The 27,273-nt window shown below is 38.1% G+C and overlaps 1 protein-coding gene across 2 annotated transcripts in view; it reads right to left on the bottom strand.

The window, feature by feature from the left end:
- cdkal1 (CDK5 regulatory subunit associated protein 1-like 1) overlaps positions 1–27,273 on the bottom strand; it is a 196,009-nt gene that overhangs the window by 136,084 nt on the left and 32,652 nt on the right. For both annotated transcript variants that reach the window (XM_067510364.1, XM_067510365.1), the window contains exons 4-5: positions 26,803–26,887; positions 813–909 (exon numbers count right to left, since the gene is read on the bottom strand). In XM_067510364.1, coding sequence (XP_067366465.1) covers positions 813–909; positions 26,803–26,887 — 182 coding nt within the window. The remainder of the gene's footprint in view (positions 1–812; positions 910–26,802; positions 26,888–27,273) is intronic.

Genomic DNA, 27,273 nt, shown 5'->3' with positions numbered 1-27,273 from the left:
ATCCTTTTATTACATATAAAAGAAATTCTGTTGTTAAAGATAACACTGGCAGACGGTGAACACATTGTTTGTAGGAAAGCAGAAGTGTGTAAACCAGGGTAGGACAGCATGTAATGAAATATAAATGACCCGGTCTCTCGTTCATCTGAAATGAAGGACTGTGGACGCTTTTAGATGGAACATGCTGTTGGCAGCTCTATGGTGAATTAAGATTTCAACTAATATAAATAATTACAAAAACAGAAAATAAATATATGACAATCATTAATAGAATTTGTGGTGGGGCGACACAAATAAATCAATGTTTAAAAAACACTGCGGACCATCATGTTTCTTTTTCATTCATCCCACTTGCCTAAAGATAGAGTTTAATTTCCCCAGGCAAGAAGGTATGCATTAATGTGAAGTGCAAAGTTTTTAACATATAAAATGGTCGATAAGAAACAGTAGAAAAAGTTGACATTACTGTTTCGTGCTGGCAAAAAAAAAAAAAAAATGAAGTTAAAGTTTGTGCTTGTTGCTTGCAATATATCAATTTACTAATCCCACAGATAACACAAATATATTTGAGTTGACCCTGTATGACTCTGTATTTATAATTTTGTGCATGTGTTAATTCCAGATAACAGCAAATAAACACTTAGTAAATCTAACCATTGTCTCCATAAACTAAAACAACTAAATTTAAACACCATGATAGGTGTAAAGTTTTGCTTGTAACTGTATATATGATATATAAACACATCCGTATTTCTCAGATTATACTTTTCATAAATTTAAGACAAAGAACTCAAAACTACATGCAAGCATACCCCAATGATGCTGAGTCCTTTGAGGTAGTCCATCCGTGGCTGGGCCTGGGGAACACAACCTGCTACTACCACCTTTTTCTGCTGTTCCTGGGCTTTCCTGTGTAAACACAAGTAAAGGAAAAAACAGAAGATCGAGATTAGCAGATAGTAGTCAAACTATATGGATTTATTTTTACCAGAATTTGCACCAAAATATTATTATCATAACATACAGAAACTAAGTTACAACTTGGGCTTTGTGCTGAGCCACTAAGAAGTAGTTTCAAATATTGTTTGGAGAAAAAAAAAAAAGGTTGGCGTTAAAGCATGTAAACACTTAAGTCCCTATGAGATTGAGCCCAGATGCCACTGTGTGACACCCTGATGGCTCTAAAATGTCCCAAGAGCTGGACAATCTGTGCAAGATTTTTGCAGGCAGGCAAATTAGCAGACAGTTTCCAGTAAGAAATAACAACTTAATGAAACACATTGAATCAAATTCCTAACATTTGTTTTATTTCTGAGAGGACAAGTCACCATGACCTCTGACTAAAAAGATACAGTCAGCCAAAAGTGAAGCTTTCTAACACCATGGAGAGTGTCAACAATCATGAATGTTAAGTATCGTGTGAAGAAGTCATTGGCAAAAGAGTAAATTAAATATTTTGCAGTGAGTTATTAGAAACTGAAAGAAGCACCAAAAAAAATACAATTTTCTTGAACATTTGGCTTAAAAGGCCTGCACAGATAAATAGTAAAATAGCCTAGCAAACCACAAGGTGTGTGCGTGCGTGGTAATATATTTGATTTTGTATGTCACTTCCAGTTAGTGGCAGAAAGATCTGAGACACTTGGTCTGTCTGACAAAAGCTTTCGGAGAAGCTGCCCAGACTCTGCCATGAATCTTTAATGATGAAGCCTACTGACAGCTGGAGCGAGAGGGGGAAGGAGTGATAGAAGGGGGGAGGGGAGGGTTGTATGAGGGGAAGAATCGCAGGACGACAGAGAAGGAGCAAAGGAACTGGATGCAAACTGTCAGTTGTGTTTTAATTCAGACTATGTATTCCTTAGGAAAACAAAGAAATAGTGATGGGTGAGTGAGAATGTCGGAGAGCAGAGTGAGCAGGGAGAAAGGTGAAGGTAGACAATAAAATAAATCTAAAGCCAGTTTACGATGTATGCATATTTAAGTTTATTGGTTTAGCGACATTATTTCCTTTCTATTAAAGAAAGTAAAGAAGAATTTCTGTGCCACTATGACGCTCTGTCCTGATGTAAACAGACCTAAATAACAGACGGAGGCAGGAAGGCGTCCACCAGCAGAACATCATGAGGCCAGTAAATATTTAAACATGGGTAAATGTAAACTTTTGAGAGTGAGTTTAACTGAGACAGAAGAAGTCAAAAAAAGGAATTTATTTGCCTTGAGGAGCTCGTTCTCCTCACACAGTTCCCCATGAAGGACTCACACTAGCATCACTGCACACACAGACACAAACACAGCAGGGGTGCGTCTGCATAATTCACACTGTCTCCTGCCAAACTGCACCAAACGTTCCTTTAATGTGCTACTCTCTCCCCGCCCACAGACTCCAAGCCATGGCTGACACAGCGAGTAAGCAGACAGCGCCTGAGCTGTCGCTTCAGCGCCCCAGAGGGAACAGGCCAATCCCGTCGCACACAGTTCCTGGATGGGATGAGATAGAATGGGATTATGTGATGCAGTTGCCTTGGTGATACTTTTGAGCCTGACTGAGCGCTCGCTGCCAGTGACCCGGACCAGAGCAGATGTCCCCTGAGATCAGCGGACAAGGTCTGCGTGTGTATGTGTGTGTGTGTGTACGCACATTTCCTTGGCTTCCTTGGCACCTTGCCCCAATCTCTGCACCCCCTGTCAACTCTCAATAGCCCCAAGACCACACACTTGCACTGACGCACAGGGACCAAACACCCACAGGCTCAGGTCGTAATCTGCATATACATACCAATCTGTGTTACTTTCATCATTTCATTCTGATTTTGCTTTAGTCTATGGATTATTTTTTCATCTGATTTTAGTTAAATTTTAGTCAAATAAATAAAAAATACAAGTATACAGTTGATATTTCAGTCAAAATTTTGTCTAATATATTTATTATGTATAACTAAGCATTTTAAAGGTGCTGTTCTTATTCATATAGTGGAAAAGGATGTTTATTAGTCCACATAAACATGCAGAGTCAATGCAGAGCTGCAAGTGATTCAGAATCTGCATTCAGTCACATTTTAGCTAAAATAGTGTCCTCTAGACCAGTCTTTACCAAACATCTCACATCTAGGGGGAGATTTAGATGCTCGACTGCTGACATTAATCCCGAAACAAAACACATCCAACGGGCACACATGTTTTAGTTGTTTTTGTGTCGTTTTGTCGGATTCTTAGTGTTGAATTTTGTTTTTAAACCAATGTATTCAAAGAACCAGTAATGTCAGATGACAAACACAGAATGTTATTAAATTTAAAATGATTATTACTAATGGGTATTAATGATTTTGAAACAAGTGAAGCAGACTAGACAAAAAATGGAGGAAACTCACTTTTACCAGGAAATACGGTTTGGGATTTTTCCAATGTTTAAGAGAGATGTTTCAGTTTATGTTAGGACCGTATCATGTCCTTACATTCATTTTTCATACTATTGTTCCTTTAATAGACAAAAGGTTGCCGTTTTAATTTTAGTCCCTTTCACATTGTAAAAAGAATTAATTAACTTAATATTTATGTTTTTATGGAAGAAAATAACAGTGATGCCAATTGTCACAAAGTATGATGGCAACAGCATACCACAGTCTATGCATTTATGTATGGTCTTTGTGGTATATATGCATGGGGGGAGGGCTGTGCTGTACATATTGATTTTTAACAGCTGAGTGGACACAAAGAATCAGTCGAATTAGACTGATTTAGAATTAGACAGATTAAATGTAACTGAATTAATCAGGTTGACTTGAACAAGTCCTTTGCTGGAAATATATTAAAGTAACTCTGGGCATTAGGATGGACGTGGGCCCTCCCACCTTTCTCACAACAAATTGTTGAGACGGCCTTTTTTTTTGCATAATGACAATTTACATGACTGTGACCTAAATGTACTTACATGAAGAAATTAAAACATTTTTAAACTTTTTCCTCAAATGGCAATTTAGGTCATGAACCACAGATGACAAACTAATCTAACTAACTAACATGTTGAAGACAGAGTATAGGGAATTAATGACTCTTCCTGTTGCTAAACGCTAAACTCAGCTATGTACAGATAGCTACATGGGGGCACGATGATGAGCTCATATCACACACATACACACACACACACACAAACACACACACACAAACACACACAGCCGGACGGGTTTGAGCGGATACAAAGACAACAAACAAACAAACAAAATAAATAACACAAGCAAGGTATGCAGAACAGCATCTCTGAATGCACGAGATCTCAATATCAATTAATTAAAGCACTTTTGGCATTTAGTGGAATGCGAGATTTGCATCATGGGTGTGCAGCTGAAAATGTGCAGCAACAGTTTGAGGCTCTCATGTCAAAATGAAACAAAAACTCAAAAGGAATGTTTCCAGCACCTTGTTTAATCAATACCACTAATATTTAAGGCAGATCTTGGGGGAAAAGCCCAGTACTAGCAAGGTGTAGCTAATTAAGAGTCAGGTGAGTGTATAGGTAAATTGAATATTTTCCTAATATGCAGCAAAGTGATTGGTAGTGTGACTGATTTATTTTCATTTTATCTCTGCTTTTTCTACACTGACTGTTTTTTGTTTTTTTATTGTCATTGCTCCTCAGTCTCCTTTCTCCCTCATACTCTCATCTGCACACAGACAGTGGTTTCTGGCCGAGTTGACAGTGAGCCAGCCAATCAGCAGACTCCTGACCTCTCCGCAACAGCATAAGCAGCAAGGGCCAAGGTTAAGTACCCATCAAGAGTCTGTAATTAAGATGTGAGCTAGTGTGTGCAAGGGTGTGTGAGAAAGTGAGTGAGTGAGTGTTGTCTCCCACAAACTTCCCTTACTTAAAAAAAAACAATACAACCTCGGGCTTTGTTACTGTTTGAATTTCCACAATGGCTATTAACCAATAATCTAAAACAATACTTTAACTAATATAAATCATAAGTTGTTTATTTGTTTAATATTTTGTTCATTTTTTTCAGATTTATTTTGAAGTGCATGGGATTCATCAATCGCTGACTGACAGCCCAAACTGAATGGATGTTGAGAAAACACACCGTAGTACTCAGTTCTCAGCCACATTTTCACTCGGTGTGGTCTTGGTCTTAAACAGGATGGATTCTGGATTTTTATTCCAAGACCGGTTGAGACCACAACTGTGGGAAGATCACTGAACTGCCAGAGCATTTACTGTAATTTGAAGTAAAACGTCGTGCTTCAAATACAGCCAGTTACTTTCCTTATTTCTAAATGGAAATTCTTGGCTCCCCTCACTCAGACTTCTGGGAAAAGATGACAGCTAAATCATCGGTAATAAAATTAGGCTACCTAAACCACAGAATTCTGCAATGCTGTGATTACTGTGACAGCAACTTGGTGGAATACACCTCAACAGTAACCAGCTACATCAGCAAGTGCGTTCAAACAGGAAGCCGTGGATAAATGCTAACGTGTGTGCGCTGCTAAAACAAAGAGACGCTGCCTTCAGAACAGGGGACAAGACGGCCTTAAGAACAGCAAGGGCCAAACTGTCCCGTGCCATTAGAGAGGCGAAGCGCGCACACACAAAGAAAATCCACGACCACTTCCAAGACAGCGTACACCAGGCGCATGTGGCAGGGCATCCAGACGATCACGAACTACAAGACAACTTCACCTGCTTGTGACCGCAACGCCTCCCTCTCAGATGCGCTGAACCACGTCTACACCCGGTTTGAGGCACGACTGTGTAGCAATGCACAGCTCGAACCACATAGCCAAGTTTGCCGATGACACGACCATGGTGGGTCTAATCAGCAAGAACGACGAGTCAGCTTACAGGGGAGGTGCAACGGTTATCAGCCTGGTGTGGAGCAAACAACCTGTCTCTGAACGTTGACAAAACTAAAGAGATGGTTGTGGACTTCAGGAGAGCACAGAGCGACCATTCTCCACTGATTATCCATGGATCCTTAGTGGAGATAGTCAAGAGCACCAAATTCCTTGGTGTTCATCTGGCGGACAACCTCACCTGGTCAGTCAACACCAGCTCCATCACCAAGAAAGCCCAGCAGCGTCTCTACTTCCTGAGAAGGCTGAGGAAAGCCCATCTCCCTCCCCCCATCCTGACCATGTTCTACAGATGGACCATTGAGAGCATCCTGAGCAGCTGCATCACTGCCTGGTTTGGGAACTGCACCGTCGCGGACCGCAAGACCCTACAGGGGATAGTGAGGACAGCTGAGAAGATCATTGGAGTCTCTCTCCCCTCTATTATGCACATTTACACAACACGATGCATCCGCAAACCCAACAGCATTGTGGATGACCCCACACACCCATCACACACACTCTTCACACTCCTGCCATCAGGAAAGAGGTACCGAAGCATTCTGGCCGCCACATCCAGACTGTGCAACAGTTTTTTACCGCAAGCCATCAGGCTCCTCAACACACAGAACTGAAATGGAACTCACACACACTACAAACCGAACTCAAAACACTCTCATCACTCATTACTCATCTCAATTCATTCCACCATCACTTAATTATTTATTACTTTTATTATTCTACACTTACCGCACTACACTGTTTACACTGCTAGTTTTCCCGTTTACATGATTTGTCATTTTGCTAATTTTTACCAAAAAGAGACCTGAGCTCCCTCACTTCGAGAGGTCTCAAACAAATAAATAACAAACATTTCTGAAACTACAGTATTTAGGTAAAAATTTCATTTCTTAACAATGGGTGCACTGATCACGAGGTGTTGGGAATTTGTGGATTCATATTTAGATCAGTAATTTTCAAATAGCATCTGGTGCACACTATTGATTCTTGGTAATAAAATTAAAACAAGCCTAAATTTGACATTTGCTTTTCAATGCAATGATTAGAGTCAGCAGTAGCTTAATAAACATACGCTGAATAATATATGGAAGATTATTAATATGCAAATGCTAACATATTAGCCTATATAATACAAAATATGAAGTCTTGTTGGGAGAGGCTATCATCGTTTGTGTGATCCAATTTAAAGTAATAGGAAAGGCCTTATAATAGCAGAATGTAGAATAGCAGAAAGATTGATCGGGTTTACAATAACCATATCTAATGCCCCCAATCGACATACAAACAAAACTATGCAGCTAGACTTGATAAGAATTTTCCACATTTCACATAATGTGTTTAATAAAGGCATTCATGTTAGAGCTGCATTTTACAGGACACAGGCAATCTGTTGGCCAATCAATACACCTATAACATGGCTAGTTTATAGCTAACTCACATGACCTTCGGGTAGATGCAGGCCAACTGTCAACATGGGCCTAATAAAGGTGAGCTGGAGAAAATGTAAGGCTTTCTGACTATGGCCTTTTAAAAATGCCTCACACACCTGCCTGGTATGGATGACATCTGTCTTGTAAAAATAAGCTGCATGTGTGATAAATATTACATTACAGTAAATGAGTTGTATTCACTGCTTGAATGGTTCATAATAGAGAGAATGCTAATAAAAAGCAGAAGCAATGGTACACACAAACATTCAGACACACGTGCAGAGAACTGCATATGAGATGAACACTTGAGAAAAACACAAAGGAGTGAACCCCAAAGCTAAATCCCGGTAAGAGTCCCATGAGTCCCATTTCCAATGTGAAATCCAACTTTCTAGAGGAGAGGCCTTTTGGAGACAATATTATGGAAGTAAGTTGTCAGCCTGAGGCTGTTATAGAGGGACAACTGCTGAGTTAAGACTTCAGGAAGGGAGAACACACACATACACTCACACCCAAAGTGATGTGTGAACTACATGATCATTATTTATTTGCTGCTCTGCTTACATTCTACGCCTTCTATAGACATGGCATGGGTGTTTTTAAGAAGCCAGGAATTAATCTTAAAATAATAATCAAATCACATGCATTGTAAAAAAATGCCAGCAGGAAGTCATTTTGTGACTTTTAAACTAAAAAAGCAATAGGTGTTCAACACTTCAGTGGAGATCAGTTTTATCTATCAAACTGCATTAGATTACATAGGATTTGTGTTGTATAAAACATCTAAAAAGACCATGTCAGTTTTATCATTCTTTTAATTTAACATGTACACGTTTGTACCTAGAATATTGCAAGGCTAAACAGCTCCGGTCACGTGGCACACATTGTCATTTAAAACTACAGCCTTAATCAGCTATAGTGTAAATCAATCTAAAGTTATTTGTGTCTAGTTACACATTTATTTTAGTTCCTGTGGATATACCTGCTAGAATGTGTATTGTGTATGCATGTATGTTTGTGTGTAATTCTTTCAATCTGCATAGGTAGAATTGAAAGCTTTACTAGGATGACAGGGGTGAAAGGACATTTCTGGTTGAATGAATCTGCAGAAAATTAGTCCAAGCATAAACAATCATGATTGGTTTCAAGGTCATAAAAGTATTTCAAGCAAGGGTTTTCAAGAGTGGAATGGCACATGCTTAATGACCTGGAATGCATCAACACTCTGTGCACATTATTTTGAATTTCCAGCCAATAAAAATATAAAAATATACCACTCTAGCAAGTAAGGGACTGTCCCAAAAACGCCTTCAAAACTAGTAAGCTTTGATGACTATACACTTAAATGTTAGAAAGTATATAAAGTATAAAGTAATGTTAAGGCTCATGGTGTCCATAAAGATTATTTCAAACATACTATGTACCTCAGGTTTGCATTGTCTAATGATAAACTATTATTATATAATTTTAAGGTTTTCTCTAGCATGAACTTCTAAACTGAAATATGTAAAAGGGACAAAGTGACTTTTAAACGGTAGTGTGTAAATGAACGACCGAGAGCCTTGCTAGGATAAGAAAAAAAGATCCATTATTGCGTCACTGTGGCATAGTGAGGCATGGTAACACTGCTTCAAGTATGAAGAGAGATTTACTATAGGACATCAAGAGAGTTGGGATATTATGGCTTAGATTTAGAGCAGCACAGCTAAGCTGTGTTTTTAAGGGTAATGCTGGTCTAACGTGTGTGACCAGGAGATGGGAGACAAAGCAAAATCCCTAAAACATTTGCTATTTACATCTGCAGTGAGATTTGTGCATAAACCTGGGAATCAACCTAAATTAGGGTTTAGCTTCAAACTATTTTCTCATCTAATAGACGGCAACCTGCTTTCTGACGAAGTAGAGCTGCTAGTATACACAACTGACTGTTTTATAGTTTTGTGTTCTCAAACTATTGTCATTTTATGCATTTAAGTGTGTATATTACAAGAGCATGGAATGCATTCATGGAATTTATGTATCTATGTACAGTATGTATATGCAAGCATGTGCAGTATGCCTGTAAATGCAGATGTGAGTACATGTACATTACATGTGTTAGGGGACTGTGCAGAATATGAGAGTCTCATTATGGAGATACAAAGTCTAAGCATCCATTCAGCCTGTTAATTTCCCTGGCTGATGTCTTCTCCCCCGAGCAGCCTAAAGTGCCTCCACGGTGCCTCATCCATCCCTCTAAAAGGCCTCCTCATTTAACTACAGTGCCCTATTTATTCTAAATAACATTCATTTAAAAGCCAAGGATGCAGTGTGCACAAAGGCAACTGTCTGATTAAATTGCTATGCAGGAACCCCTTACTTGGTGAAAATTAATTTATGGAATGTTTAAAAAAGGATTGTTTTCCTTCCGCTTGCACTCTTCTTTTCTGAGTCAACACCAATTAAAACAAAGGTTCAAGGCAAGGTTCATTACATTAGAAAAGAGAAGTCAGTTGGGGAGAGGGTTGGGGTAGGAGCTTGTTGAAGAAAAAAGCCTTTACAAAATGAGGAGGTGATTTTTAAAATACATTTGGCTTGTTAGAGAGATGGTGAATATCTAGAGATGAATAGAGCTGCCTTAATCTCTTTTTGTTAAACCACATTTCCGCCTTGCTCCTATTCACGCTTTGAATTAGTAAAGATCCTCGTTCTTTGGTGTACAACACATATTAAATATTTTATTACATCTGAGTACTAAAGTCACGTTAATGATACATTAATATGTTGCATCAAAATTGACCCTTAGAATTTTAGAGTACAAAAGTGGCTGAATATTTTATAAAATGTTTAATATTTTGAAATATTCTGAATACCTCATTTAGGACAACTACTTCATACAAAGCAACTTCTTTTTATTACATCAAGGCTGATTCTACAAGTAAAAAAATCCTTTCAATTTCCTATTGGGGTACATAAAAAAAGCTTTATACTATTTTCAATCGAACATAAATTTAAACTATTTGAAAATCACATGCATTTACAATTTATTGCAAATCGTAACTTTTTGGAAACCGGAGTGCACTGTACACATTGTATATACGCACTAAACAATTTCATACCCATCCCCACTAAATCATAGCAACATCCAGGCAGCCAGGAAATGTACAGTAGCCTATGTGCCACATGTGACCTGATTCCCCACAGCAATGTTCCTTCTATTCATGTCCAGCTGTCTGTTTGTTCACAGCGCATCAGAGGTTAACGACTGCCGCAGGTATACTGAGGCATTGGCCCACCAACCTCATGCCTTAGAGAGCTTGGCATCCTTCTGTGTACGTTTCTGTGCATTCATCGTTCTTTCCACAAACCTACACACACACACACACACACACACACACACACACAGTATATACATCTATGGCCAATGTGCAAGCCATGGGCATTTGTCACTCCAAATATTGCTTGATGAAATAGTTTCTTGGCTAGTATTAAGCACCCTGGTCATCTGGTAGTTAAAAAAAAAGGGCTAGGCTAAAAACAAGTTTTGAAACATGTTTTGTTTTGATGACAACACCTTTGATAGACATACATTCGCCATCTTTACTAGGCATCTCTTGATAGAACCAGGTTGGACACCATGTTGCCTTCAGATGCTTCAGGTGCTACAAACATCCCTCAAGTGTTTTTGGTCCATGTTGGCATATTAGCATCTTGTTTGCGACTCATCCATTATGTGAATATGCCACTCCACAAAATCCTAAAAGTGCTCTAATGGATTGAGAGCTGGTGACTGTGGAAGTCATTAGAGTACAGTAAAGTGAACCTCTTGTTCAAGAAACCTGTTTGAGATGGTTTTAGCTTTGTGACATGGTGTTATTGAGTATGGAATGATCTGCAAAGGTATCCATTTAAAATAAACAACACAATAAAGTGTACAGAAAGCAAAGGCTTCATAATCTTCTGAAGCTGCGTTTAAGTCATACGTCATTAAGTTATAGAATCGGAAATCCATAAAGAGAGAGCTGTCACGGTAAAGGTGCATGGAGGACAATCACTCCTTCATAGATAATTTCATGACTTATCTTTGCTTAGTTGCAGCTTTTATAAAATAGCTCAATAGCTCAGCAATTTCCAGGTCACCGCTTGTTTAGTTAACACCAGCCAAAGAAGCCTCTGGGATTGTCATCCCCACAAAACAAGACCTACAGCTTATTAAAGAAAAGCAAAGCTACAGGTACCCCACTACAGAACACATACACACAACACACACACACACCCTCTTCTTGCCACAGCCCCTTTCTTTTTTACAGAGAGAAATAAATGATCAGGCATGTAAAACAGAATGCTGAAACAGAGGTTAAAGGCTTTCTACTCTGCGCAGGTTGACCTGTGTGAGCACAAGTACATGGAGAATATGCATTTGTGGGATTTGAGAGTATGCCCCAGTTTGTGGTGTCCACAGTGTATTTGTTTGTCAGTGAATAGATCCAGGCTGATTGTGTTTCAGTGTCACAGGGTTTGGTTTAGTGTGAAATCCCTCTGTGTGTAACTAAAGATACAGAATAGGAACATGGCAGCTGATACGCTGGCTATCATGTGTACACACACACACACACACACACACACACACACACACACACACACAAGTCCCCCGAGTCTGTCAGTCTCTCAGGCTCTCTCATAGTCTTAAAAGCACACAATGAATTTGGCCTCACTTCTTTCCACACTAGTCCCACCAAACAAAAAAAATGACTAATCGAAACCGGTAAAACCGATCCAGAGTAAGAGAAAAAGAGACACTACACCACTGCTTTTGTCTTTCCTATCACTAAGGCCACCTGAATAAAACTGGGAATAAGACCGAGGGAGAAGGGTGCAGCAGGTGTTGGGTGTGAATGTGTGTTTGTGCTATTACAGATGAACAGGGGGTCAGTGCAGCGCCCTCCATACGCCATCTGTCAGTTCACCTACATCTCAAACCTGCAATCGGCCACAATATCAAACCCAATGCAATGCATTCACCAAGACAGATACAAAGAAGATACGGATGTACAGTAGCTGTAAGTAGTTAGTATTTTCTGCCATCTTTTTCTAATATGGCGATGAGGGTAATGATAGTCTTGTAACTACTTCTGTAACTGAACTACCTCCTTCATTTGCATCTTTTACTCAAGCCTTTAACATAATTTATTCCCTTACTCTTTCATAATGTAAGTCATAAAGACCTGCTAATGAGATTCAAATTGCTCTTCTGAATCCAATTACAATGAATTACATATTTGCCTTTAAATCATTGCATTAAAATCATACACAAGGTCTGTGTACCAACACAACAGCCTTGCGCTTTTTCAAACAAGTAGCACGTTGCTGAATTTGTGTAACTGAGACATTTGTGGTTGTACAGTGGCAGAGTATGGCTGCTCAGAAGACATAGGCTGACACCGCCATAATATGAGACAATGCAATATTATCTCATCGACCAAGTACGTAAACCCTGAAATCATAGGCAAAAGAGTGAGAGAAATGACATGACAAAAGTTGGAACATTAAGGTGAAGAATGCGGGAAAACTAGAGGCAACAGAGTGTGTGAGAGTGCAAATGTGGGGAGAAGAAAAGCGAGAAACAGAATGATAGATGGAGAGAGGTAATGGTGTGACCTTGTGAAAGCTTGCCATCACATGCTGGGAGCAAGATTACCTGCAGCAGATTGCCAGAGCACCTGAAAACACATCAATATCCACTTCTCTCGATCCTCTAGATCTTTCACTACACCTTTAACCACTTCCAAGTGAGAAACATTTTCCCTATTTAGAAGTATTTAGTTTAGCTAAAAATAACTAAACCTAATTCAATTAGAATAGAAATGACTCCAGTAGGTCCTCTTGCTTTATCAATTGTGAGGAAAATCTTTTCGGAAAACACCAACAAAAAAGGGATGGCATAAAAAGTAATGCTGACAGCGTTAAATAACTGGTTGAACCACCTACAGGAAGCAGTTCCTGTAGCTGTGGCTCAAACCTACACAATTCTCTGGAGGAATTTTAGACAATTCCTCCATACGGAACTGCTTAGGAGTTTAGCATGTCCACTGTGAACGTCTCTTGATGTCATTCCACAGCACCTCTATTCTCTGAGATCTGGGCTTTGACTGGGCTGCTCCAAAAGGTAGATTTTGTGCTTCCAAAGTAATTCTGTATCTGGATCAGGTGATGCTGCTTGTGATTAGCACAGACATTGTTTGAGTGTATTTTAAGTCAAAGTAGTTCTAAATCACACCTCCACTCTCATTTAATTTTTGTTAATACCCAACTCCAGCTGATGTTTATTTACATTCAGAATCCTAGTGTTGCAATTTCTTTTCTCAATATCACTTTGTATGATCAACCAATGTGTTCAATAAAGTCATGAAAGATCATATTTGTTTTTTATCAGTTTAGAAACATTGTGTTTGTTGATCTGTAGGATTTTGGTTATGATCAGATAACATTTCAGGGCCAATTTATGCTGAAAAACAGGAAAATTCTAACAGTTTTTCTGGCAACTATATCTAATATTTCACTATACAATTATTAACCATGTAAAACTAAGTTTATTTTTTTCAATAATCTGTGATTAATTTTGCATGTCTGGCTACAGAGTCTCCCTTCCTGTTTTGCTCCATCATCTTTTCATCTCTGTATTTCCAGATCATGTCTCGTCTCCCACTCATATCCTATTTGTGCTCTTTATCAACAGTGTAAATGTTTTATATTTCCATTAGGAGGGTACTGTCGCATCTACAGCAAGAATGAACTTCTTTGTCCAAAGGCTATAGTACAGATACTACTTTAAAAGGGGGGCTAACATAAATGAGGAATGAAAAAAATGAAAAATTAAGTTCAACAGCGCAAAATTTTAGGTATTTAGGTTTGCAACTTGCAGAGGCCATTAGTGTTAAAGTCAAAAAAGAGTAAAGCAGGTGTTAAAGCAAAGAGGTGGTTTCAGTTTAATCAAGGAAAGTGTCTGAGATTTTGTGTGACCACCCTCCTCACCTTATTATCTGAGCACAAGAAATTTCCAACTGTGCAACATGATATGACTAAATTAGTCCCGGAGGCTTTTAAATACTATTAAAACCTGTTATTGTTTTTTTTTTGTTTGTTTTTTTAATGCTACCCGTGTTAAATGTTTTGTTAAAAAATATGATGAAAATTATTCTAAAACACCAACAGTAAATATTACAGAATCTTGTGCTAACACAATCCAACCTCCCCAACTCCCACCCACCCAAAAAATGTACCCACTTTACATTACTTCGAACACAAATGATGACATATGGACTGGTACACACCACATGCCCCTGATCAATGAATCCCTGAACTACACACATGCAAATACGCACACCAAGTTATAGACAAAGCCAAGGGATTCATTACTGGCAGAGCAGATCATGACCTCAAAATCCTCTAAAGTAACCTCTGACCTCTTCAACATGACCTTTCCAAATGGTAACTGCAGATTTATCAAACATAATGAGGATTACAACTATAATCACACACCAATGTTCAGTTAGCAGCTCTTGAAAAAAAAAGGTAATAAATACCTAATATAAAATATAACCAAGTAAAACAATAATAAGAATATAACCAGTATGAGCAGTGGTGTAGCGACAGTCATCTGTTATAAAGTGACATATTGCAAGGGGCTTTACCTTGTAGCAGCAAAATATTAATAGTGAAACCTGACAGGATTTTTAAAGTTAATAAATCCATGTTCATGTCCATCTCTCCTGGAGAAGGCTCTGAACATAGACTCCCCTACCTGTCGTGTGTCTGGTTAGTTACTAACACATGATCATTAAACGGCCAGAGGATCGCGCTGGTAGTTTATTTATCAGTGATCATTCTGTAAAACAGCTTCAGATTAGTTTTCATGATTAGATTAGTTTAATATAAACTGTTCAAAAAAATCATTCAGAATATTCACTGTTCAGTGAATTTAAAATCTAAATAGTCTGCTAATGATAAGCTTATCGACAGCAGTGGGGGTGGTTGTTGTAGTTTAGTCAACAGCTGTCACCAGCCTTTATCTTTCAAAATTATTTACATTTTAAAACACTATGAACACAAGCCAACCGGTTGCTTGTTTTCTGGCAGAGAGATCCACATGAAAAATGAAAATTAAACATCTTTGAGCCTCAAAGACCCAGACCCATACCGGGTCTTGCACTTTACTGGAGCAGCAGACTGAGATCACCGCTGGCAGTGCAGATGTCAGGGGTCTGAAACGTTGGGTCAAATTCGTATACCGGCGGAAGAGTGGCGGATATACTGAGATTGGATAAACTGATTTACTATAACTTAGTGCATGTTCAGGTCAGACCTCCATTTTTAGAGGCTGACAGGTGAAGAGAGAGATGTTTTTAGGAAAAATAACCAAATAAATATGTTTTTTATTATAAATCATTTGTCATTGCGTAAAAAAGTCGCTGAAGTACATTTCAATCGAACGTACAAACCTGGCATTATAGTGCAGCACTTTACCAGCTTGCCACTCTGATAGAGTGATGGATGTTCACACGTCTGTAGGTAAATATATCGATTCATTCATTCAAGACATGTTGCAGTGGACTATAATCCAAATATCAAATGTTCCCTACAAATTGATTTTGCAGTTTAGTTGCTTATGAACCTTTCAGGAGACAGGGTGACAAAACTTGTATGAAACAGTAACAGTCTTATGTCCTTCACATAATCTGACAAAGTCAACATAAACACAGGGTTATAGAGTGTGATAGATCAGATTTAAAACTAGTTTTTACCAAGAAGTTGTTAATGCATCCACAGAGAGTAGGTGTCATTACTGTGTACTGGGGATGAGGGCGATACTTTTTGATGCCTGCTGGCTGAAAGGAACTGCAGGTTGGATTTAATGAGCCTTTTTCTGAATTAAACACACTGCATTCCTGATGGAAAGGCGCCAGTAGGGTACCGTGGACATAATGCAAGCAAAAAACATGACACTTCAGGTGCCTACATCTGTATTTGCTACCACGCCGCCATTTCGGAAACCAGCAATGGGGAACCTTTACACGAAAGTAAAAAAACAACAACAACAACAAAAAAACTGCTTTCCTGAGAAACATCCGGGGCTCAAGGGTTAGTGTTGTTCTGTCTGTAAATGGCAAAAGACCTGTAAACAGACCTGATAAACACACATGGGCAATATGATCACATCAACTACAGGAATGTTATTTTTTAAAGCAAATTCAAATCTCTTGGTAGGAGAGGGCTGATAAGCTGAAAGGACAAAAAATATATATATTTATATTATTTGTGTTTGAAATTACACCAACAAAGGGTGTCTAACCTAACCTTTGTATTTGTAAAGATTAAAATTGTAATTTTAAGTAAAGAAAATCCAGAATATGTCTCCTTTTCACTGCACACAAACTCTGTTTTTCTCTCAGCAAGTCAACTACAGATGACTGTCCGCAGTTCTAAGGGTTAAGGCTCTCATCTAAATAAATTCCACAATAATAATAAAAAAAAAAACATATGGTCAGGCAACTTGTTTCAACTTTACTTGATTGTGGCTTTCTTTTTATTTAAAATTACTACAACTTATAAGGTGATGACCTGACTTTCCTATTCTACTTACTACTCAAACTTATTTCCTACTTTCTGCACTTATCTTAAACATTCTTATAAAAGCAAAAATGGCCAACATGAGCACTGATCGCTTCAATATGGATAAAAGACTCTTTCAAGCCCCTCAACCAAACTCAAACTCAATGCCTTTACAAAATATAGAATTTAACTTGGGTTTAAACTATGGAAACACAGTTACTTGCGACATACCAGGGTGAAAGGTCCAATCCGTTATTTTCAGTTCTATATTAACTTGGCCTCTTATGGCTTAAATCCACAATTGGGGATCAGCGAGAAGGCTGGACCCAGTGGGGTGCCTTAAGAACCCAGGCGTCTGAACAGATGAAAGGCGGGAGTTGTTTGTGTCTGCAAAGGAAGACCTTATAAGGATGACAACAACGTGACACGCTGTGATTTTGCACCCATATATTTAAGGGAACAATCATACACATCCTTAGTGTAATTAAAAATAAATAATTAAATAAAATAAACTGCTCATTTGTGACAGACAAATGTAGTTTTTCTCAGATTCCAAGAGGTCTATCATTTGCACTATTATCAAAAAAGGCAAAAATCCTTAAAAAAAAAGGACACATGGAGTATTGTATCTAAAGAATATTTAGATAAGATATAGAAACATATTTACATAGAAGAGTCCCATATTGTTCTGAACCTTGCAATAATACACATTTTTTAGAGTAAATGTGACAGGTTGTTTGAGAGGAGAATTCACCAACACACACACAGAGTATATTCTGTGAGCATCAAAATGCACATACAAATGTGATATAGATTGAAAGGCATCACTAAATATATAGACCAAAGCTCAGTGGAGGTCGGACATTGGCTCAAACCCAAGACATGTCATTAATAATAATCACAACTACAGATCCTACAGATGGTGCAGAGGCCTGCTGGTCCTCAAAAGAACCCATCACTGGCACCCTCTGACTTCATCTAAAGGCTATAAATGCCCTTTTTGCGTATGTGTGGGTGCACTTCTGCAAGGCATATATAAAAATAGTGTATTGTCTGACAAGCTGAGTTTCAAACTGTTTGAGGGTGTGATGTTTACAGCTGAAGATACAGTCACACAAACTGTGCACAGTACATTTTGTCTTGAGGGTGTTTTTTGTTCGGGCACTGCGCTATCCGAGTCACAATCAGAAAAGCCATGGAAGCCATGGAAGAAAGTTGAGCTAAATACAGCTAAATATAACTTAGCTTTAGTTTCTGTCTGCTTTTTGCATGTATCAAATTGTACTTACTATAAATTATTTTAATGAACTTAAGCAAGTTTTAATATCATGTCAAAAGCCTCCTAGTGCCTCTGCTGTTATTTGCAATGTCAAATGACCAAATAACAGCATCAAAACTTTTGACCTGACATTTCAATACTAGAGCAGTATAAACTACCTCTTAGTGGTTGTGTAAAATAGAGTATATAATACCTGGTCTTTTAAAGACGATAGAAGCTGATAAAAGTCAAGTCCATTAGGAGCAGGGGTTTAAACATAATTAGCCTTTCATCACATTACATTTATCCTTTCTGATGCCTGCTTTACCTATCTCCCTTTCTTAAAAACAAGCTTTAAAAGTCAAGACTGTTACTTCACTTTCAGCATTCCTTACAAAAAAATTAGGTTTGAGTGTTTGTTATTGAGGCTGAGGCTATGGCTTAGGGGTTAAGCAGGGACAAGAGTATGGCTCTCTTGCCTGACAGCCGATAAATGATTTTAAATGATTTTAAATGGATAGCACGTCCGTTTGGTCTGGAAAGCTTCATGCTGACCTCATTTATATAGAAGTCCTGTTAAAAGGTTCACATTTTTGTAAGTAAGATCAAAGCTGGAGTTACACTGAATAAGTAGAATCGAACTCAGTCCTGGAGAACTTTTAGCAATGCAAAAAGAAGAGTTTATGAAGGTAAAGCTTCCAGTCAGGCATCTATTTGCATCTTGAGTAATTAATGGAGCTAAAACCTTTAAATGCTGTCAAAAAAAAAAATAAATAGAAATGTGCAACACTATTGGCTCCTAAAATACTGGACATAGAGATGTGAATTGAAAACAACCCAGTTACATAAAGTACACAGGAGGCTATGCAGACTTACAATGTAATGGCATCTGTACATGTGTAATGAGACTCATGGTCTTTACATTGAATAAATCAGAGATCTGACATGGTTGTATTTCTTGACAACATTGGAAAAGAATGCTTGTTTTGGGTAATCACTCAATACTGCATCACATGTGACCTTAAGGCAGCTTACCATCACAGTGACAGCAAACAACACAACCGAACTACAGTACGAGCCACCTACCGCATGGAGTCGGTTTTGCCACAGCGTATGTTGTAATGCTGTATGATTCACAAAGAAATGAAGTCAGTAAGCATATGCTATATTGAAAAACACAAAAGTACAGAAAACAGATAATATGGCCTGTATAAAAAATACCTAATTGAACCCCCCGCACCCCCCAATTTACTAGATAAAACCCCATTTTTGGCAGCAGATGAAGACATGTTCTAAGTAAAGTCAAATCTGGCCTTGGTGTGGTTCTCATTTAGCCTTGAGCTCACTGAGGCCTAAGCATCAAGAGCTACACTTCCTATGGCTCCTCTCTCGCTGTCTTTTTCCCGTCTGTGTCTTTCAGTCTGTCTCTCCAACTCCCTTACTATTTTTTTTGTCTGTGTGCACCCCTAAAATGTAGGCTAATGCCCTGGAGAACTGACAGATTAAATGCCAATCTCGGGGTTGTACCAAAACCACCCCCAGGCAGCAAGCTGTGTGTGTGTGTGTGTGTGTGTGTGTGTGTCCATTCAACTATAAATCCATGCCTGTGTGTCAGTTGGACTGGGTGAACAGACATAAAACAACTGCCCTTAGTAAACAACTCTAAAGGTCACTGCAGATTTCAGATTGTTTATACCTTGCTGTCATGTCTGAAGAAAAGTAAACATTTTTGGCATTAATGTCTCTCACTTTCGGTGCATCAGCTTACTCAAAACCACATTCTATAGGACCAACATAAACAGTGCCATTCATTAGAATCACCATAGAAACGACAGACTTTCATTAAACCAGGGACTCACGTTAGACTCTTGAAAGAACAAACTACTGTACACTAAAATATATTTATGTGCTTGTGTGAGTGGGTGATGTTTATGGTTTTTGGGGGTTAGTCTCTTATACATTATTAATGGCCTAGCTCAGGTTTAATAATAAGATTTCTCAACTGACAGATTGCAGCCTGAGTTCTCTCAACCCCATACTTTAGGAAGTTGTTATTGCTCTTAGGTTGAAAAATAAGAGCTGTGAAATAACTTCAATTTTTTTTCAGTGTGGATTTTCAATTTAAAGACTTTATTTGCCAAGCATGACCTTTACTAATCAGCAGATGCAGCCATAGGCTATAATGCATATTCACCAGCTGTATCTGCACTGTGAATATATGGAAATATATTAGAACATATACTCTGTATCATGTGTGTTCATGTTTTATCCAGTCATACTAAAAATGTGTTACAGACCTTAGGCGCAGAAACATTTCCCACTGTCAACAGAGCACATTTTTTCTTTTCAGTATTTAGTTTGAATATAAACATCTGCTCATTTATTAAAACCTCTATGCGGAATCCTGCAATGTGTTTATTCAATAAACTAATTATCTGCATGTACATTTATGGGTATTTAGTTTTTAAATTAAACTCAGGAATCCAGATTCAGATTATTTCAACTTCTGGGGGGACCAAAGACAGAGGAACCACCAATTAAGGGAACTGGGACAGTTTTGCCTCACTGTCTGTCACAACACCAATGTCTCTGATATTCTTTTTGACATTCTGTTCAATAAGGGCAGAACTGACGGCAGCCTGCTGTTTCACAAAATGCTCCAGCATGTCATATGTGATGTTCCATCGAGCTGTCACATCACGTTTTAGTTTGCGAACTGGCAAATCCAGCATCTCCTGTTTAGATTTCAGCACATTACCAGATGCTGTGCTACGATAGATAAAAGGTTACCACCTACCTAACCTTCCCTAGGGAGCAGAATACCTGGTTTACCAAGACTGCACTCTTGGGTGCAAGGTCAATAGTCTGTGCAAAGTACAGTTTTCTTGACTGCATTCATAACATCCTTTGCTTTGCCTGTAGTGATAGGTTTTGTGCTGTGGTCCCTTTCAAGTTTCCAACCTTTCACTCCTTTTGTCAGACTTCCATAGAGATGCTTTCTGGTAAAGGGGCCCTGTCTGCAAAACAGACAATCCAAAGTTTATTATGGCACATGATTTTTATTTTGTTTTAGTCTTGGGAGTAAAATGTATAGCCTACTTTAATCAAAGTTTAGTTATAGTTTATATTTTTTGCTAGTCACAAAAACTTACATTTCTGTCTAGTCTTACTGTGCAACTTTGTGTCATTTAGTCCTGTATTTGAGATTTATATCAATATATTCAAATGTTAATGTATATCAAGCAATGTTAAGACAAGTGGTGTTGCCTACTTTGTTGTATATAGTTAACATGGTCACACGTGGACTCTTGTAAGAGTAGTGGAAAAGTAATTGCAAATGACCTTAAAGGCACTGTTGTAACCTGGTTACAGGGAATTTACATATATACACTTATTAACATGGATTACAAATTTTGGCTGTATAGCGAGAGAAGACACTGACGTCACACAATGTATTTAGACTTCTTGAGGCAACTTTGTGACAGTATTTGTAACAGTAGTAGACTTTAATTTGAAAACAAGGAGGCATTGCTCCATGTTATGATCTGTCCTTTAATTCAGTCTTTCATTATGCTGCTTGCCCTGTCTGCAGCTGATTAGAATCCTGGTTACACGTTTACATGGCAGAAAAACGGAATTTCTCCAGGAGAAATCTACCAAGGGAAATCAGCTATGGACGACGGCGCTGTGTGTCCTGCCATGGTACAGGAGAATTTATGAGTGATGGTGGTCACACAGGCAGAGGGGTGAGGTGTTGCAGAGTGTTGAGAGTGAGATGAGAGAAGGCTGTGGAATGCATCAAACAATACCGATATAAACAACAGTGTCTCACCCTTGACCATTGAAATGATCAATATATCTACAGTAAAAAGTCATTAAACCAGCCAGACCTACTATAAACACCCCAAAAGTATTAATTAGCCTAATTACTACAACTAAGTGCCTAAACTTAGACGAGTATCCAGACACTACCCTCAAACTAAAACTAGCTCTTTGCCTTCAAACAGATCTTTGAAAATGGAAGGTCCAGACAAATGTCCACACAACAGTGGTTTTGAACGGAAATGTGTTCACACAACTATGGGTACACATGTACAAGAAAACAAAAAACACAAATACACACAAAAAAATCCTTATCCCACACACTTGGCACTAATGCCAATTAAACCCCAGATCTCCAGAAGTAATAAACGGTCTTTTCACCGTGTCTCTCAAAGCCATGACAGGAGAGTACTGAAAGCTCCTGTGCTTCTATTTTAAATCCCTAAACTCATTTACTGCGACACTGATTGTTAAGTCTGTGACCACTGCTTTGTGTGTGTTGTTCGTAAATAATGTCCCACACGCCACAGTCATTAGGGGCAATTTGTTTTACACACTAATGTACACCTCCTCCCAAACGAATAGTAAGAGACAGAAGGACAATATGCTCTACAAAATGTTTTAACATGCACAGGGCCAGAGTTAACAAACCACACAGTTGTCAGTTTCAAAACACTGCACAGGTCCAAAAACAAATAACAAAAAAATAAGTAAATTTGTCAAAACAAAATGCACAGGTATAGATTTAGCACGAATGGTCAGTTGTGCAAATTGTCTGATCTACCATTAAATCGCTCTCATAGAAATATCCCTGTTTACACATGATATCTGTTATTGTTTTGGGTTCTGCTCAGAAAATAGATTTTTCTAGAGGCAGCTAGATCTTAAAGGTTAAAGTAACCAGGTAACTAATCTGAGAAGTGCTATCAACAGTTTACGGCATATAACAAGCACACAAACATTGCACTGCAGACAATTTCTCTTGGACATTTTCTAGTGTGTCACTAGCTGCTGCATGTTAAAATTGCTCATTTAACTTCTGCTGGAGAATTTACATTGTCCTCCTCAAGCAAGGGGGCTAGGTGTTAGTTACAAAATATGTAAAACAAAATCACAGCGTGTATATATTTTATTTAATACACACTTCACTTTGATTATTGTAGGAGTAGGAGTGTAAAGACTGCTAAGTGGTATAGTGTAATTATATGTTAAACATGCTTTCAAAGAAGTTTTAAAGAAGGATTACTGAATAAGCTGAAGACATTTCAGTACCACCAGACATGATGCCCAGTCACACACACTTGTGGTACCGGGAGGTGCAGGCATAACGGACAGCGTGTGACTAAGCACGAGGCAGTTCCTTTTTTCTCTGGTTTCTTTTCATGTGATTGATATAGAAAAAAGTGACTTACTGTAAAGCCCGTTTCAGACATGCACTGGAATTCAGACATTTTCCAGACTTTCTCTGGGGTGGGTGCATGTATGAATCCAAACACCCAAGTCTGTTGGACCTGACATTACCCGGACTTTACACAGCCAGCTCCCTAGTGCAAACTCCGGATTATCTCCGACCCAGCTCATTTGTGACTAGAGGAGGTAATACTCCGGAGAATTTACCATGAATGAGTGGGCGTGTTGAGGACATCCATTTTCTTACGACTACTTCAAAACTAGGCAAATGCAAACAGTTGAAGTTGAAGAATTCATTCATTCAACCCAACAACAATGTCGAACTGGAAGGACAATTAAATTCGTAAAATTCTGCCATTAAGGGCAGATGTGGAATTAGTCAAACAAATGCAAGGAACAGCAAGAGATTCTGTGGTATACGACTATGTTAGCAAGTAAAGCACTGTCACTTCCGCAGCTTTTGTTTTTTGGATCATGTTCTGCCCCCTGCCCAAGGACCACCTCTTGCCCAAATTACAAAGAGTATTTCTTTACAAGTGAGAACACATCTCACACGGACTATCTACCGATGTCAGCTACATGTCTGATAGGGAAAGTCCAGACAGTGTCAGGACCTGATCGTCCTGACATTCTGTAGAGTTCATGTCTGAAACAGGTTGGGCCTTTGGATTCTCTCCGATCTCGTTTCCTTATTTTTGTCTCGATCATTCAAGCAGCAAATACCTTTGTTACTGCTGTGAGTGTGTGTGTTTGTGTGAGAGAGACAGAATGTGCATGTGCACACTTTTTTGAGACTGTGTGTACATGTTTTACTTTAGATTCAAGGCCAAGTCTAAGTTTAATGGCTTAGGTTAAAAAGGTTTAGATTAGAGATAGTCATTTAGTTCTCATGGTTAAAATTACAGCAAGGGGCCAAGGGAAAGAGTGTCCTCACAAGAAAAGAAGTGTGTGTGTGTGTGTGTGTGTGTGTGTGTGTGTGTGCGCACGCGCGTGTGTGTCCTTCGCAGTGAAGAGAGCATTAATTGCATTAGCATTACAGCTGGGTAATTTCCAGTCAAAGAAAAAAACTCTTGCATCAACAAGGAAGACATTTTGAGAGTCTTGAAGTATGTTATTATTTTGTGCATTTCAATAGAAATATTCTTTGCATAAAAAGTGGCATGACAGAAAGAGTGAAAGAGAAAGTGAGCAAAAGTACATGGTTGTAGCAGAAAGACAGGAAGATTGCACTGATCAATTTAGCCAAGTGAAATTGTTAACCCTTGAAACTGTAATATTGCATTATAATAAGTTCATTCTATCTGATGTTTCAGAAATGCAATTGGGACAGTTTTTTTTTGCATTTAGCCTGAAATACAAATGATCTGTTAGAGCCAAGAGCTGTATTTCAATTGCTTATTTCAACCAACCAACAATCCAAATCAGGAACACAAATTCCAAGCATCCTGAAATCCATACTCACAGTCAACATTCAGTAATCTAGTAATCCTCAACAAGTTAGCTGAATATTAACAAGGATTGAAATTCGATGCATTTTAAAGAAACTATCTAACCGGTCACACGAATTATGTTTAAGTAAATAACAAAATTAAATTACAGATTAACATGAAATTGCTTGAATTACAAATACAATCCACTTGTGCTGCTTGTCAAAATCTGTCAAGACCAAAATCTGAAGTATTAAACACGATGCTAGTGGTTTACAGTCACTGGCATGTTTTTCAGGTAAAAAACAAAAAACATCAAGTTTTTCCCAAATACAGTACATCTATGCTAAAAGCAGGGGGTGTCCTTATATAGATCATCACAATTTTTTATGTTGGAAGTATATGTTCATACAGAGTACAGCTTGTTGTGGAGGTTAGCACAATCTAACTGCTCCCCTGACACTCAGCTCCAGATCTGCCTTAACTGTCCTCAACTGTCCGCTGCATGAATTGCTTCCTTCAAAGATAGAAGTTTGGCATTAGCATGAGTCTTAGATAGCTAATCGGGACAGTCAACCATCAACAACTTTTATACTGCAGATTTCATCATTACAACTTCTACAGTGCAAACAGAAACTCACGCTGACACCACACTCTTCATTTAAAGCACAGAGCTGGGTTAAGTATATAACTAATACGGACTGTTCAGGAAGTCATTAAAGCTGTAAGCCTTCATTAAATAGTAAATTGTTAAAAAGTATTTTGGATGATTTTTATGAATGCAATGCCTTTGCAATACTGACCTACATTTAAATTGCTTTAAATCTCTTTACTTACTGTGATACAATGTATCTATTCATATCAAGCTAAAAATGTTTTATCTGAATTTGTGATTACATTTACTACATAAGCCACATGTTATTTATTGATGTGTTTAATTCAAGCAGCAGCAGCCAGTGTAGAAATGTATTAACTTGCAGTTTCTCTAATAGAGGAAGTGGATTACCTTGATTTTACACGACACCAACAGATGTTCGTTAAAATTTTACAGAACTGTAAATGTTTTACATTCCACATAATACTGTGATGAAAGATAGGAAAAATATTCTGTTGATATATTAGCAGTCAATCTGTTTATAATATAGTTTCCAAAGTTGATCTTAAAGCTGTCATCAACAACCAAATCCTGATAATACACTGATGGACTAAATGACACTCTCTCTCTTGTTCCCTCTTAGTATCACAAAAACACCCTGTCGCCAGGTGTGTGTGCCCCTGATGGAGCAAAATTAATCAAAATGCTAAACAGTTTCAGCCTAATTTCTCTGTGTTTATGCAAATTTGGGTATTTCTGTCTCGGTGTGTGTAGTGAGATATCAGTGGAACAGTGTGTAGATGGAAACTGACATGGGGCAACATGCTGAAAAAAAAGTAACACACACACACACACACACACATTTGAGTGTGAAAATGCTCTTTGTATGGCAAGACCTGAATGAATCTAGCATACATGTTAAAAGCACCCTAATTTCTTTTTTCGCTACATTGACTATGTTAGTGTACACAGATATTGAAAAAAAAACCGAAAGCTATTCCAGAATTCACATGACAATTCTATTTGGCTTATAGTTTGAGTGTTTATTTACTGATGGGTATGAAAGATTGGATTTTTCTGTCAGGCTACTTGTCTTGATGTTTGAAGGCACATTTTACATTTTGAAAATAATTTCAACTAATGTAAAATGAGATTGGACCCACTGAAGCTTTGTAATGGACATGATCCTCACACATCATGACTTCAATCAAACAATTAGAATCCACACTATGCTGTAGTTTTAAAAAGTACCTTCCATTCTTATTCTAGAAACTAATCAAACTAGCCCGGATTGCTTTGTTCCACCACACATATCCTGTAATTATTATAATTAGTAAAATCTAAAAAACATTTACAGATCATCCTAATAAATAATTTAATTAAAAAGAGAAGTAAATAAAAGTGTGTATGTAGTGTTTGCAGTACTTGATTGAGTTTCTGAAGTGGTCCTCAGCAGGGTTTTTCACAGTGCAGCTGTTGAGCAACCAAAGGTCTGCTTCCACTGGGTCATCTATTGAAAGAAAAAGTTATTTTTAACAAACATAATGACAAGCATGACTTTATAAAAAAAAAAAAAGACGTAAAACTAAGTAATCAAAACATTAAACGAAGATTAAATGAAGCAGGGGACTGTAAAAAGCAGAAACCTAATCAATCTCTGACACAGTCAATGTGTCAAAAGAAGGCATTTATGTCAGCATGTCCTCAAAAAGTCACTATCACATATAGTCTCATGTGTCGCCTTCAAACAGAATTGTTTTAAGATTATTACTATCTTTTAAAGGCTGTGAATTTAAGATAATGTGAAGGTACCATATTCAGTGATTTAGAAAAAAGCTTCTGAATGCTCTCATTTAATTGATTTTATTCAATGTGCATATGTTTGAATCACTTGTT

Source organism: Channa argus, chromosome 7, assembly GCF_033026475.1.
Source record: "Channa argus isolate prfri chromosome 7, Channa argus male v1.0, whole genome shotgun sequence".
Taxonomy (NCBI): Eukaryota; Metazoa; Chordata; class Actinopteri; order Anabantiformes; family Channidae; genus Channa; species Channa argus.
Note: the sequence above shows the minus strand (reverse complement) of the source record. Positions and strands in the feature narration are given on the sequence as shown.